Below are 16,342 nucleotides of genomic sequence, written 5' to 3' on the forward strand. Positions count from 1 at the left end.
GAGAATAATTTGTATAAATATCTTGAAGAACTTTGTAAATTTCCACACAGCTCCCATACTATTTACAGTTCCTAAAAGTTCTTATCTTATAGATACAAGTGATTCAGGATTGAGACTTGTTTACTTCAAATTTGTTTGACCCCTATGTCATGCGAAATTTTGAAGAACGTGCACATTTAATCACAAGCACTGTTCCCTCTTCACAAATAACTATCTCCACAATCTGATGACATTTCAGTGAGTCACACTCAAACACAAACAAACCTAGTTGTCCCTATGCGCCCCACTGCTCCTTTGTGAAACCAGCTCTCCTTTAACCCCCATCCAGGGTGCGCTTGCGTCATGTCAACATGTGGAGGGGACATTGGGTGGTCTCTTTCCTATCTGTGTCAGACCTATTTATCTCTAGAAGAAGCACGTCCGTACAAAGCGGGCTGTGAGTCACGGCAGCAGAGCCCCTGACTCAATGTTGCTTTGGTTAATCAGTAACCAGAGTGGGAGCACCGGCTGGTTGGCCAGCGGGGTTAAATTAGGGAGCAGAGGAGTCGGGACCTCATTCAGGATCACCCTCAGCAGCAGCAGCAGCAGCAGACACACAAGGTAAGAGCAAATTTAAAAAAAATTCCAATTTCCAAACATTGCTTCTGAATGTTGAATCATCCAAAATTAAGGGAAATATCTGAGTGAGAATGATTGGACTTCACCATTTTATTCTTCCAAACCATCAAATCATGTTCCAAATTTATACAATTGGTTTTCAAGAAACCACCTCTGTCTGTTTTACAAACTTTCTAGACAACTATCTTCTTTATACTGGATTTAAAAAAGTGCTCTGTAAATAAAGGTTACTATTATCATTATTATTATTATTCATAGCAATAAAAAGTACTATTGCTGTAATGTTTCGACTTGAACCCAAGGTTATTATCAATCCCATCATATTGTAGTGCTCATCAGAATTCTGAATATGGACACACACTTAAAAACAGCAATCAAGAGTAAGCCATTTTTTAAATCACTGCGATGGAGTCATCAGGTACACAGGTGGGTTATTTGTGTATAAGAACATTTGAGAGCTTTGTTGATAAAAGACCAAGGCCATGTCCCATGGTACATGTCCAAACAGTGGACAATCTAGTGTTTGCTCAGCTCCTCCAAAAGTCCATCAGTCCACATTTCTGCATATTCAACTCAAGGGTAAAGTCCTTTTTTTTTTTTTTGCATAAGAGCATTCACTTTCACACATTTAAAGCAAGTACATGTAAAATGAGGAGAGGCGTTGTCAGCTCAAACAACTATAAACAATGGTTTCTCTGCAATCCTCAGACGCTCCAGCAATAAGATGCAATGGCCTGAAAGGAAATTGTGGAATGTATCTCAATGAACTTGAGTAAAACATTTATTCATGGTAATATACTTTATCTTTGTGTTAATGTTTTTAAATCTTTTAGATTCTAAAGTAATACTGCTAGATTTGTGACAAATGTTGTCAAAGGGAACAGTTGAGTCATTTTATGATGATGACTTTTAAAGCTCTCTCACTGTGCGTTCCCTAGCTAAACACGGCTTTAACTTGATCCAAATAGGCAATATCTGAAAGTATAACAACCATATTGTTTAAGTCAGTAAACACTCTTCAAATTTGCACACACATAGACGCACGTAGTAGATGCGTCTTCATTATCTATGCGACCTCCGTTGCAAAGGGTAACGCCTGCTGTCATTCACTGACCAGAAAGACGGAGGACACACAAAGCAGTCAATCCATCACTGACATGCTGCTCTATGTCCAATGTTCCTGCCAGCCAATCCTGTCGGAGTCAGAAAACCAGATTTAGCCAGATTTCCAACTAAATGTACCATTCAACTGGCTACCCATTACTCATTGCTCACAAAAAATCTGGCAGTTCACACATAAATAATCTGAAACTAAAACTATCTTTCTCCCTCCACAGAAGAAATCATTCTAAGGTGACCACCAACACAACGTAAATATGAAGATTCTGCAGCTGTTGCTTCTAGCCCTCCTGCTATGCTGCTACCTCTCAGGAAGCCAAGCAAACCGCGTCTACATCCACCCCTTCCATCTCTTTGCGGCTGAAAATGTCAGCTGTGAGACCATGCACTCCCAGACATCCAAGCCCTTTAGCACACTTCCAGTGGCTCCCCTTGATATGGAAGTCCTAACACCAGACAGCAGGGACCTGTCCAAAGTGGACACACAGAAGCAGAACATCACAGAGAGGACGGCGGTTCTGGCACAGCTTCTAAACTCTTTGGGTCTAAGGATGTACCAGGCTCTCAGCAGCAAACAGCAAAGCACCAACACCCTCCTCTCTCCAGTCAACGCCTACGGATCCCTCGTCACCTTTTACCTGGGAGCATCAAAGAGGACAGCAAGCTCTTTCCAGGTCTTTGCTTTTGATTTATAGCCATTACTATTACCATTGTTGCCTTATACTGATTGTGATACCAACACTTGAGCCAACCTCAATAATCCCTCTGCTAACAGCATGATTAAAACCTGTAGATTGTTTTGGCATTATGGCCAATTCTTGATACCACATTTTTGGTAGTTTCCGAGGCACATACTGGTACTGGTATGGAAACAACTCCCTTTTTGAATGAGTGAAAGATTGGTATGCTTGTTGTAATCTATCCTTTAAATGAGTCTTGTGAGTTCAATCAATGAACTAAATGTTTCCCAATTCGCTCCTTTCCTTGCAGCTTCTTCTGGGCTTGAGCAGCGACACTGACCAAGAGGACTGTGTGTCCTTAGTGGACGGACACAAGGTCCTCAAGACCCTGCAGAGCATCAACTCTCTGGTGGATGATGGACCCAAAGACGAAATCACAAACCAGGTGTGGACCTTCTCTCGCCAGGGTGCTCAACTGTCCGAGGACTTTATTCAAGGCACACATGACTTCTCGGACACTTCGTTCATCCGCAGCGTTGACTTCTCCAAACCTCAGGAGGCAGAGCAGTTGGTGAACAGCTTTGTGGACAATACATCCGGCGGGAAGGTGAATAGCATCTTCAATGAGCTGAACCCCAGCAGCGACCTTCTGTTCCTTACGTCCTTCTATTTCCAAGGTCAGTATCTTCTTCTCTTATGTTGAGACCTCTGTTGAGTGTGTTTTGTAGAATGCACAGTTTGAGACTTGAAGTATGACATCGGATATCTCATTTCAAGACTTAGCTTGTCTTTTCGTTTTATTTGAAATCAACAGCATTTAGCATTTTTGCCTTTCATTAATTCTAGATGGAAGGAAGAAATATCTGATCTCTTATCACAAACAGAATAACACTACATTTTCTGTGCATTTAGTATTCAGAATACACATGCTTATCATTGGCAGATTGGTCTTTGACGTACCAAATTTACAACCTGCAGACAACAATGTCTATTAAACTTTCAACTAATGCAGTACCTGATTGTGTTCTTTGGCCATGTCTGTTCAGGCAACTGGAGGACAGCCTTCCAAACAGAGAGGACATCCATGGAGTTTCATGTGGATGAATCAACCACAGTAATGGCCCCACTGATGACCCACACGGGTCAGTACCACTTCGTGAATGATAAGGTAAATCTTAGTTCAGGAGCTTTTAAAAATGTTAAATCTGAGATGTACTTTTGCAAATTTGTGTTCCCAAAGCCTATTAAGTGGAAAGATTTGTAAAATGTCCCTTTTCATACCACCAAGGTTCGTCGTTGCACAGTTGTGAAGCTGTCCCTAAGCAAGCGGTCCTACATGTTGATTGTGCTGCCTCATGAGAAGGCTGCCCTGCTCGACATAGAGTCGAGGCTCCGCACCGATGTCATGTCTGACTGGTATCAGAACCTCCAGGAAGGGTGGGTATTGTTGATAGTCCCTCCTTGAGGAACTGGAAATCCTAAGCATCTTCGGCCTTTTATTGTCATCATTATCTGGACTTCTTGCTAAGCTTAAGCATTTCCAGCAGCAAAAACTTTTTAATGGTGTTATGTTGTAACTTTTTGTATTGAATTGTTTATTCTAAAATTGTAAGCCTTTTTTAATGTAGCTGAACTTGTTGCAGGACACTTTTTGTAAAAGCCACATCTGCAGTTTGTATTTGTATTCCTAAATTAGAGTTAAAATACCTTAGCTGTTGCTCTGATCAAATACTGATCAGTATCAAACAAATATATAAGTACATAAGTTCATTTAACATTTAGCTAGATTGAATCTATAAATAAATATAAATAAAGTATTGTTATATTTTGGTCGCAAATAAGGCTATGTGCTCGTCTGAAACCTAAAACTATATACCCTTCTGCCCATCCTCAGTCTGTTGGAGCTCACACTCCCAAAGTTCTCCATGTCTTCTGTCACTGATATACGTGACCTACTGACCAACATGGATCCAGAAATTGAGGCCAAACTGTTGGGGTCCCAGGCTGAGTTCAGCCAACTCAGCAACACCAAACCTTTCATTATAAACAAGGTAGGCGCTCACTTTTTTTTTATTTTCTAACGAAACATTCTCTGTGTTTATGCACATCAGTTACTTATCTCTGTGTCTCCATACAGGCGTTCAACAAGGTCATGTTTGAGATGTCAGAGGAAGGAGCAGAACCTCAGGACAAGATCCAAGAAGCAGGAGTCCCACTGAAACTGTCCATCAACCGGCCGTTCTTTTTTTCTGTCATCGAAGGAGATTCTAACGCCATCCTCATGCTCGGCAAGATCACCAACCCGACCCTCTAGAGTTAAACAGAACTTCAACCTACAAAAACCTCCATAAATATAACCAGCTCATTTTTTAATGTACTTCATCGCCTGTATTTACCGTTAATTTAGGGAGTTGAAATCAATAATTCAGATGACTTTCCATTTGGATCATATGCACAAAAAGAGGCAATACTACTTACAAAGGATCTGTTAGTATTCAACAGTGTTGTCTTAACCTTTCTTCACAAAGGAGTGAACGTGGTTCCTTGACTCAGTATTTATATAACCTGTTACTTAAATCCGAGCCTTTTTAAAACCGTTAGTTGTTTGTTTTTTCAGCTGTAAAATTAATATAGCAGAGTCCTGTACAGTATTTTTCTGTAGAGTAGTTACAGTACCCATGATTCTCTACGATGAATGACTAAAACGTTGTATATTGTAACTAAGAGTTTATTTTGGTTTCTTTTTTCGATTTTTGCTGTAATAAAACATTTGTATCCCAGTGAAGTTCATTGAGTCTTTCTTTTCTAAGCAGGACTTCAGCTATAAACCCTTTTAAATGGTTTAAATGTGTAGTGTGTCAATAATAAAAACTCAGGAGAGACAAGTCTATGGAACTGGAGAGCGGAGAAATGCTGAACAACAGGTCATTTAACTTTGCAGTGACGGACTGAGATGTGGCACAGAATCACTTTCTCACCAACTACTACAAGGAAGATTGTTGCTAGCTAGCTCAAAGATAAAACCTCCATTCGCAAATGATAAACTCCCCTCGCTTATTTCCTACTGATTGTGTTTTGTGAAACAGACATTGTGGAGGAGTTACTTTAGGTTATTCTGAAGCCGTTTTTTTATACTTTCCTTTGATCAGATTTTTTTTTAAACCATAAACTCCATCAACTAATGGAGAAAATAAGACTAAGCCATCATAAAAACATTCATTTGACAAAATAGTTCAAACCAACTTCAACAGTAAAATCCTGCTTGTTCATTAATTTAACAGTAATTTAATTAACCCATAGATTAAAATATATATCATAGTATAACAGTCATAGATGCTTCTCTTCTTCATTGAGTAATAATACTTTGAATATTTTAAACACTTTAATTTACAGTAAGTGTTTTAGACCTCGAGATCCAACTTGGTCTCAAAACCGGTCTCAAGACCACTTTTTGAAGGTCTTGGGCTCATCTCGGAATAGAACGATTTTTTCTCGGTCTTGTCTTGATGTCAGACTGGGTGGACTCCAGATTTTAAATCAAAACCGGTCAAGACCACAGCTGATAGGCTATTTTAAGACCATTACTGTGATTAGAAGGAAAACGCCTCTTTTTAAATAACAAATAACTTCAACTCATTCATAATTCAATATTTATCCCCCGGTTACGTCCGCAACCTTCCCGGTGTTACAGTCTAAGTGAGTGACACGCTGCACACAAAATGAGGATTTGTCAGTGATATTTATCGTCTCGGTCTTGTCTCGGTCTCGCCCTGCCTGGGTCTTGGTCTTGACTCAGTACCGATCCCTAAATGTCTTGGTCTTGTCTCGGAGCACTCTGGTCTTGGTCTGGTCATACTGTTCTAAATGTACACCTCAATGACTTACTTGTCAAAGTATGTTTAGAATTTGGTATTTGTACCTTTACTCAATTAAATGTTCTGAATACTTCCTTCAAATACGACAACCCTTTGTAACCAGATACTTCTTTTTTTAATATCACAGACAAAAACACAGTACCCATAGTTCTTCATTTAATCCCATGTTATGTTACATAATTTTAAAGAAATTATATTATACATTACATTTGTATCTTTTTTTTAAATCACACTAAAAGTCTTGTTTTAGATTCGTCCTTCACCAAGTAGCAGACATTCATGTTCTGTCTTTACAGTTTAGTGTCTGTTTCCCAACACGTGATCCGAACAAGACTGATCCATAAAGCAGTGTTTGGTACGAGCACCCAGCGGCACTCATTTGGTGAAAAGGTTTTCATTATCACAGCACCATAAAGTCTCATTCGTTAGCATGCCTTCAGTAGAAGTTATGATGATCCACTCTCATTCAACAACTTCCTGAAAAGCTCCCGTTGGAGACTTCTTGTGCAATTTGGTTTTAATATCGCCACTGAACAAACGTCTTTTGGTAAGAAAGGGTTAAAAAAAAAAAAGATCTCAGTAGTGTCAGGTCTTGTCCTTCATCCTTCTTGGTTCGATCATCATTACCAGTTACCAGATCCTTTGATTTCCTTATCAAGTCTTCAGAAAATGCAGGGCTAAGTCCAGCAGGCTCATTCTTTTCAGTCACCACTGAGTCTACTTTCCCTGGTTCTATTCAGCGAGCTCTCTGGCCTCTTTTACAAGGTCCATCAGAGTGGAGAACATGGAGATGTCACTTGGCTGAAGACCCATCTTCTGGATCTGAAACACACAACAATACAAAGAATAAAACAAGAGTGTAGTACAGAGAGAAAATCCAAGTATTTCTACAGGACGGTGCACTTTGTCACAGAACTTAATATTCATTTGTCAGCACATATTGGCATTAGCATGTGCCACCCACCTGTTCTCCCAGGTATTCCACATCCAGTGCGAGTTGAAGTCTGATCTTGCTGTCGTCAGTGGGTCCACCGTTTGTTCCCGCTGTTGTAGCCGTGCTCGCGCCCTTTCTTGCTTGCTTCAGTCGCTTCAGACTCTCTTCCATTTTTCTCACCGAGCTTAGCACTTCAGAGATTGTCTCATAGTACCTGAACACAAGAAAGATGGAAAATGTGAATTGGATGCAGCTAGAAAGAAATCTTAATAAATAAACGCTACCTTCAGAAAAAAATATCGTCTTTCACTAGCACTAAATCTGGAAGAGGTCTTTTTTTTTTTTTTTTTTAAAGCGGCACTGGCCATACATTTGAATTCCTCAAAACTTGCAGGTGTGTGATTAATTGCTAACCTCTGTGTGCACTCTGACAGTGTAACTCGCAGCCACTCTTGCGCCGTGGCGGGGGTAACCAGCCCGGTCGAGTCGGTCAGCAGCTGGTGTAATGGCCGTAAGGCGTTGTCCATGTAGGCTGAAGCACGCACCGGCACATCCTGATCAAAAGAATGTTTGAATCACAGCAAAGCTTTAAAAACATTTTGGTTGTAACAATTTCAATTTTAACATTAGGTTATGTTAAGGAATCTGGTTGATAGTTCATGTTAAAGGTTTCGGCATTTAGTTCTTGTTGAGGATACAGAGAGCCACGTCATGTTTTCACTGTGTTTCAGCTTATTGTCATTTAATACACAGCTATGAAATGTAATGTAAACATGAATTTGAAGCTTTTTGGTGAAGGAAATCCTGAGCAAACAATCTGATTTGACTTACATGAAAATAAAAATAAAGAGTTGAGTATATAAAACCTTATCAGCACATTAGTATTCAAAGCAGTGTTGTAGTCCAATCACCAAACCTTGACTCTGAGTCACCAAAAAAAGTCCAAGTCCGAATCCCTGAGGTTGAGCATGAGCCGAGTTCTAAGATGGGCTTCAGTTCTCCATTGTAGTAAATGTATTTAATGCGCGAGTCAAGTCACAAGTCCTTAAAATCAGGGTTCAAGTCCAAATCCTGGACTAGGGTCCTGGACTCGGTACCACAACACTGATTCAAAGGTTATTGGTGCAGGTTGCCCAATCAGGTTGCCGAGCGGTTCGTTTGTGTGACCCATGTATCAGAGGCTGTAGTACTTTTCCTGCATATCATTCCCCACACTCTCTCTCACCGATTTCTGACTCAATCAACTGTCCTGTCTCTCCAATGAAGGCACAAAAAGACTGAATGTGATGCAAACACAGAAATGGTCAATAAATGTCTGCTGATTTTGAAGGTATGTCATTGTATAGGTGATAAATATATGCTCCCTGATTGCAAGATAAGTCATCAGCATTTTTCTAGGAAATAATCAACATGATTTTTGGTCATTTTTGGTGCCAGATACTGACAAAAGACGTCTATCCATCCATAACAAATCATTATTTTGTTGAGAAAAAAAGTTATATTAAAACCATTCGTCATTCAGGATCATCTGATTTTCATCAGAATCTGACTTGTCAATGCATGTTAAATGTGGCAAAAGTGACCGTCTATTGTAACATTTCCATCAGGAAAAAAACGTTAATGCCACGACATGGTACCCAGTGTATTATCCCTCCAGGTTTTGTCTTAGTCAGGCCAGCAATGTTCCTAATGATTGTTCCAAGACATTTGAAGACATGAAGCAACACAGAGGGACATGTGCGCATGTTTGCCGCCTCACTGACCTTATTAGTCCTGCGGTAGAGTCTCGGAACCTCAGAGGCGCTCTTCAGGAAGCGGCAACTGCGTTCAGTCAGATGCTGGGACATCTTTGTGTTCAGAGTGGGAATGCTTCTTGACAGGCAAGCCTTTGAGTCTGAAAGAGCATCTGACATAGAAGAAAACACTAGTTAATGATAATGTGTTTTGTGGCAGAGATATTGTCTTTGAAGATGACATTTTCAAAAAGCTGTTAGGGTTGAACCGTGGCATTTTAAATGTCAGTAAACAACAGATTAAGGTTTGCCCTGACTCGTGCCTCTGGGCATGATCTCCGTAACAATGGGCCGGCAGTAGATAATGTGCAGAAATCTTCAAACTCCCTTCCTGAGAAGTGTTGAAGTTAAGCTTGTATTCCAGCTTCTGTTTTATGAATCAATGCAAGTGCAACACAAGTGATTACAAGTGCACTGAACCCCCCAGCTTTTTGTTCTACCTTATCTCCAGACGCAACATTTAAGAGTAAGATCAAGCAAACATTGAAAAGTGTGTGAAAAGCTTCATTACTATGATATGTCACTGGATGGATAGCTCACCTTCCACAAGAGCAAAGTTTTTGAATCCGTTTGCTTCCAATCGTTGTCTGACCATCTCTGACAACTCTGGAATCTGAGAAAAAAATGGCATTTTTTTTTTTTTTTTTTAAAGGAACACTTTGTCATTGACATATCATTTTGTGCACGGTTAACCCTTAAGCATGTAAATTGGATATACTTTGGTGAATAAATGTCTTAATATTGTGTGCACACCTTCTCCTGCAGCTTTTGGATGTCAGCTGCGATGTAGACTAGCTGTTTAGTGGAAAGAGAGACAGGACTCCCACTCTCGCTACCGCCCTCCTCCAAAGATGTTCGGCTGGAGGTGGAGGAGGCTGAGCTGGGCAGAGGCCTGGTTGGCTCTTTGGTCACCTCTGGGGTTGGAGTCTTTGTTAACACCTGTGAGGATACCAAAGGAGATGAGGAGTAAGTGCTTGGGGTAACAGCGATGTGTCTGTTTATTTGTTTAAAAAAAGTCTGTTTTTTTTTTACCTCATCAAGAAACTCGGCATATCGTGCGTAAAGCTGCAGTGTGAGCTTCCAGAAGCGATGAGCCAGAGGTGACAGGTAGATTTTGTCTGACCAACATCTCACTAGGCAGGACCACAACACCTCAGACACCTGCAGGTGGTAGGTGCTGCTGCCAGCTGGAAGTGAACAGACATGAACACCATGATTGTGCAGTTAAAGTGGCATTAGGTTAACACAAGTGATCATAACAGAGAATACGTTTATACCTGGTGCTGCCTCTAGTCCATCACTTACGGCGTTCTCCAAACTTCCAGCTATTTCCTTGTACCTGAAAAAAGGACAAGACATGCAAATAAGGAAAGAACAACACAATCTGTTTGTCACGAGCTTACGCATCAGCTGTGCCCATGACATGTGTGCGCTTCGGAAACTTTGGAATTTCCCGAAAAGCTGTTGTGAAATGAGGACACAAGCTCTTATCTTTACAGTGTGAGCGTTTATGTGTGAGCATGGGGAGGTTGACAAACAGAAGAAATTCTCTTCTTTTTCACACAGATCAATGGACACTAAGTCAAGGTCCAGTGTCATGTTGATGTTCAGTAATAAGCTGATACACATCCTTGACTTTTCACATTTTCATCATTCTGCATGAAACTTAAACCCTTCAGCATTTTTCTAGATTCTTATCAAATTGAGCTTTGTGTGAACGTGTGAACGTCTGCCAACTTTTTTTTATGTAAAAAAAAAAAAAAAAAAGCTGAGAGGCTGGAATTTTAATCTAAGCTCGTCTCTTGAGTACTGAAAGCAACACTAGATGATTCTTCAAAAAGACATGCCACACTGAAATTCAACCTTAACTGACATCTAACCTTCTACATTTAAGCTGATGGTCTAAATCAGGGGTCTCCAACCTTTTTTCATCTGAGAGCTACTTTCAAAAAATGAAAGTGGCCAAGGGCTACTTGCATCAAATCGCCTGCATTTATTTACATAGCTCAGCTGAATTAAGCTACTGTTTGTACATGTGTGAAATTGCAATAAGCCAATGCTTATCAATAATCTTAAATTCACATCAATGTCCAAGAAAACATTAGTACTTCATACTTGTTTTTATGGGCCAAATATATGAATAGTGGGAAGAGGTGCATTTACCGTCGTCAGATTTTTATTTTTATTTTTAACACAGTCGGTCAACCTATGGGCAAGCTACTGAAAACCTGCCCGCGAGCTACCAGTAGCTCCCGAGCTACCTGTTGGAGACCCCTGGTCTAAATTCACCTTTAAGTCCATTCCCAACCAGTAAAAATGAAGGAATATCAGGTTGTGTATGTGTTTGACTATGATTGCAAATAGACTCTTATGCTTTCTTGTAGATGATTGGAAGAGAAGCTTGCTAGAAATCTCATGTTATCATTTTAATACAAGGCTACATCGTTGCTGGAAACAAACAGCCTGGCTCAGTCAAGGGTTAAAAAAAATAAATAGCCTACAATTATTCTCTAAAACTCACTCACTTAATAATTTTACATGAGTAGTTCTGCACACAATGTTATCTGTAGGCTTTATATTTAGAGCAGAGTTGGTGTTTAGCAAATCGTACCGTAATTGAAAGTAGACAGGCAGGTTCCATTTGTTGTGGAAGCTGGTATACGAGGGGTGAACTCTCAGTCTCTTCACACTGGCCTGTGAGCTGCACTGACGCTCAAACCTCCGGACAAACTCCACACTCGCACTGTAACGCTAGAACAGAAGATAAAGTGTTAACTCACTCACTTAACAGACAGGTGACACAACTGAGTCCACCAGCGCATAGTGTGCTAGAAACACAGTAAACAAAACTAAGACTAAGAAATAATTCACCTCATAGAATATGTCGGGGTTTCCAGGGTTGAAGAGGTAGGCCAACCTCTCCTCGATCGCTTTGATTATCTCGGGCCACACAGAGTTCACCAGGAAGTCATAACCTGGCACGATGTCAGCTTTGTCACTGAGGTGAGAGGAAACATCCACACGTTCAATATATCTAAATATATCATTTATATTGAATTGTAATCATGTTAGAAATATGCAAATAAAAAAATATAACTATCAAAATTGTGAGGTCAAGATGCCCCCACAGCTTTACAGATGAAAGTAGAGTATTTGACCCACAACAGAGAACTCCTTCATCCACTCATGCTTTGAGTGAATTTGCTGCCATGTTATCATGAATACCTGGATATAGCTCCTCCAGTGACCTCTCTAAGCAGTCTGCAGTGATGAGGAACAAACTCCAACAATCTAGTGTACATTAATTGGAGACCGTTTGGGCTGGACTTCACCGCCTTCTCTATTATCACCTAAAAGAAGGAGAAGAAATTAACTTGATATTTTAAGAAAAAAGCAGAAATGCCATTGGATCCACAGAGGCTTAAAACACGCAGGCTCATTTACCTGGTCCATGTATGGTTTTACCAGCACTTGTCCTACCAGGGCCTCGGCATCTCGAGTCTTGTCTATGGTGGCATATGTCCTCAGGCAGTGACGCACCATGACCACGTTGGATGTTTGCAGACCCTCGATCAGCAAACCCTCCAGAGACTGCTGGAGCATGGAGGTGATCCCTGCGATACGCTGACAAGAGGACGGACACTTATCAAATTAACAACAACCAAAAGAAAAAAAGTTTGAACAGATACTGTTGTTTTGGAATAATTCTCTGTATTTTAATGAACAGAAACTGATTCACTTTTTCAAATAACTATAAGACTGAACGATTGACAGTAGGGAATCTATGCCAAAGAACTGACTGATTCAGTGAGGAGCTATCGGTTCATCAGCTGTTCAAATGACTGACACTGAATGAAATCAACTTACAGGTCGGACTTTGTCGAGGAGGGGCATGCCTTTGCTCTGCACAGCGTGGAACTGCAGCTGGTTGAATTCTGTAGCAATCCTCTCCAGAATCTGACCTGCTAGCAAAGGACTGCACACATACACAGACATGTTTACAGACATTACATGGAAATGCATTTCTTACAAAACAAAACCGAAATGTCAGGTTTTCGCACTCTAGCCTAAAAAAAGAACATACACACAGGACTTGATTCCACTTAAATGATCTATTGATTGGCTTCCTATATGCCATACCTAGTCAGGATAAATAGTATTAAGCAAATATTTAAACTTAATATATTTGGAATATAACCTGCACACAGGAAATGACAGGTTATCTACAGAGTTTTCTGGCATGTCAGTGTCCCACCTGCTGATTTCAAGTGAGCTGGATTCTTTAGAGTTCTGTGAGTGGAGAATCTTCTCGATCTTCTCCACTGAGCGCACCACCTGAATCAGCCTCAAAACATACACCTGATGGATGATAAAGTAATAGTTTAATTGTAATATTTTATTTAGATTAGGTAGATAAACTAATATAGCAAAAAAAAAAAACTAACAGGAAATCAGGTTCATAATCTGCATAGCATCACATATAGCTTGATAAAAACAACAAGTTGATCATTTATCACAAGCACACCATGCTAGACCATCAAAGTGCATTGTAAAATACACGTTTTTCTTTTCTTTTTTTTTTTTATTTTTTTTTTACAATGAATGAAAAATATGAGACAAGGTGGTGAGGAACCAAACCTTTTTTTTCTGCAGGTCGTCCTGTTTGGACAGTTGGCTGTCTATAGCTTCAATCACCTCACTCACACAGGACCGCAGACTCTGCAATACAAGAGAGTCAGGCGCGTGAATACCATGAACACTCTATGGCAGGAATTCACCAAAGCTTACTGACTTTACGTATCAATTACATACCATAACCTCCTCTCGTAACTGCCCAAGTGGCACAGAAAGCTGATTGAGGGCTTTGTCCATCCCCACCTGCAACAAAGAAACAGAGCTCTAAAAAAAGACACCGTCTGCCCTCAAACTAGCAGATTTACTTTAAAATATAAAGACTGGGTGGTCTGCTCACTGTTACGCTTTGAAGAGCAAAACACTGTGTTTTAAAGATTGCTGTAACAGTTAAGGAAATTTAGTTTTCAACAATAATCAAACTGATATTTAGAAAACGTTAAGAAATTATTACTCTAAGCAAAACACAACACTAAACTCCGTATAAATCAAACAACTATTAATGCTGAGGTTTACTGCACTGCAGATTCCTTATACATATCTGTCTACAATAAACATGTGTGATAAGATAAACTAAAAGCATTGCCTTTTGGATTTACAGGCTGAATATACAATATTTCAGCTGATAGTTGTCAGGCATTATAACATTATAAGAATCTTTCTTGATAAGCGTAATCTTTCTTGGCGGCAGTAGCTCAGTCTGTAGGGACTTGGGTTGGGAATCGGATGGTCGCCAGTTCAAGTCCCGGCACGGACCAAGTCTGGTAGCTGGAGAGGTGCCAGTCCACTTCCTGAGCACTGCCGAGGTGTGACCCTTTCCTAAAGGATGGTCTTTATTCAAAGTACAGTATATTAATGCTCTAATGTAGAAACAAACAAGCAGTGACTCAATAGCTTTTTATGTTGAACTGCTATTTTAAGGATTTTTTGAAAACTTGATGACGAGATCGTGATGAATGCTATTTACACTACAGTGATTGATTGTATCTTTACCTTGAGCAAGGCATAAATTATTATTTATTATTATATTATAACATATATATATGTATATATATATACATATATTATAAAGCTGGACAGTGATTTCTAGCTGCCCTCCTTGTCTCCTGTTGACTACAAGCTGTTTGGTGTTCAAAACAACAGTTCTTATTTCTAACTGACCAGGTTGGTGGAGAGGTTAACAAAGTCAGCGTAGTCCTTATTAATGAGCTCCACCATGGCCGTTTTCAGCAGCTTATAATAAAGCTCCAGGTCCTCTCTCATCTCCTCCAGCTGGACCTGCTTCCGACACTCCGCCACAAACTGGTCCACATCAAAGTCATCCTGCAGACACAGACACACAAACACACAGATTTACAGCAGCTGGTAATCAGCCACACAGACAATAACATCCAGATTATAATCAAGTTGAGAGACGGAATGTTCCTCAGTTTAACAGTGACTAGTGCTAGGAGCATCCTGGATCAACAGGGAACTACAAAATGCTAGCTGGCTTGACATCATATCTATCGTTAGGGCTTAACGACACGTAATACCAAGGGGATACTTGCCTTCATAAAAACATCTTTATCGAAGCACAAAGAATCTGGTCCCTTTGGTAGGTTCATTTTGGACATTAAAACACGGCTACGATGTGACAGATATAAGTTACAAGCCTTCAGCTAGCTGCTGTAACCTAGTTTCCGCAAACATGGCAAGAGCACCCCCGAAGAAGAGCAAGGAGAACACACTACAGGATATAATTATACTTTAGCGCCCTCTAGAGGCAGTACGCGGTAAAGGTGCTGCAGCCTTCGATAAAATAAATAAATAACTAGTTTAGTTACAAAAAAATTAAGGGTAAAGTGTTTTGGAAATTCCATTAATTTTTTTTTCCTGTGGTGCTTTTGATCTTATAACATATTTTTTTATTTAATTGAGTGTGTCGACGTTTTTCTGAGCACTTCTTGCTTATGTTGGTTTCAGAGTTGACATTCACATTGTTTAGCTGATCCCAAGTCAATCCTAAAACATTTAAAAAAGAAACATTAAAATTGTACAACACCACACTAAAGTTCACCTTCTAAGCAAGATCGTATTGTATTGTAGGATCAATAGTATACTAAACATCTAGGCTACTAATAAAGCTTGTTGAGATTGTTATATGAAACAAATAAGTTTGAAGATTCGGTGTGCAAATTTGATATAACATGAAAAACTAAAAAAATATGGAGGAACAGTCACTTTCTGTGTCCAACATTTTATTTTCATATTTTAGTGTATAAAGTTGGTTTTCTGCTTTATGGGAGAAGGGGTTACACATACATTTGATATAGAATTTTAAAAAAATAGGGTTAAGTAGGCTGCTGGATAAAAGGGAACAATGACTGCCCTTATTTTACTTACAAATAACTTATTTCTAGTGTATGTTAATTGTGTATTAGTTGTTGTATATATTATCATTATTCCATATCCGTAATTTTATGGTATACTGAAAACTGTATTTTAATCATGTTCCATTGTAAAGGCCCAACTAGATCAGGGGTACAAAATAAGAAAAGCATAATTTTGGAGCTCAACACAATCTAAACTGTAACGGATATATTTTACAATAATAAAAAATAAAAGAGAGAACGATTTGTAGTCTATATTCTCAGCAACATTAAATCCAGTATCTCCCAGCAGCAGCAGCTCCTCCCTTAGTTGGATGAG

At 39.6% G+C, this 16,342-nt stretch overlaps 2 protein-coding genes across 3 annotated transcripts; one reads left to right on the forward strand and one right to left on the reverse strand.

Moving 5' to 3' along the window:
* Positions 1-432: 432 nt before the first annotated feature.
* agt (angiotensinogen) lies at positions 433-5,197 on the forward strand. 2 transcript variants are annotated; one of them, XM_061039993.1, is made up of 7 exons: positions 433-600; positions 1,956-2,411; positions 2,728-3,094; positions 3,464-3,585; positions 3,706-3,854; positions 4,312-4,468; positions 4,555-5,197. In XM_061039993.1, the coding sequence occupies exons 2-7, from the start codon at positions 1,995-1,997 to the stop codon at positions 4,729-4,731; spliced, it is 1,389 nt and encodes a 462-aa protein (XP_060895976.1). In that variant the 5' UTR covers positions 433-600; positions 1,956-1,994; the 3' UTR covers positions 4,732-5,197. The 2 variants fall into 2 exon arrangements, with proteins under 2 accessions (XP_060895976.1, XP_060895974.1); XM_061039991.1 differs by having other exon boundaries at positions 1,959-2,411.
* A 1,238-nt stretch (positions 5,198-6,435) lies between these two features.
* Positions 6,436-15,362, reverse strand: cog2 (component of oligomeric golgi complex 2). Its single transcript, XM_061039981.1, has 18 exons — positions 15,202-15,362; positions 14,813-14,974; positions 13,832-13,897; positions 13,658-13,738; positions 13,275-13,378; positions 12,887-12,995; positions 12,464-12,643; positions 12,245-12,369; positions 11,891-12,017; positions 11,631-11,770; positions 10,297-10,358; positions 10,052-10,206; positions 9,773-9,958; positions 9,560-9,632; positions 8,990-9,132; positions 7,641-7,780; positions 7,257-7,440; positions 6,436-7,114 (listed from the first exon to the last, which is right to left on the reverse strand). Exons 1-18 carry the CDS (start codon positions 15,265-15,267, stop codon positions 7,025-7,027), a joined length of 2,193 nt encoding a protein of 730 aa, XP_060895964.1. The 5' UTR covers positions 15,268-15,362; the 3' UTR covers positions 6,436-7,024.
* Between the last annotated feature and the right edge of the window lie 980 nt (positions 15,363-16,342).

The sequence above is a fragment of the Labrus mixtus genome, chromosome 6 (assembly GCF_963584025.1).
Source record: "Labrus mixtus chromosome 6, fLabMix1.1, whole genome shotgun sequence".
Lineage (NCBI taxonomy): Eukaryota > Metazoa > Chordata > Actinopteri > Labriformes > Labridae > Labrus > Labrus mixtus.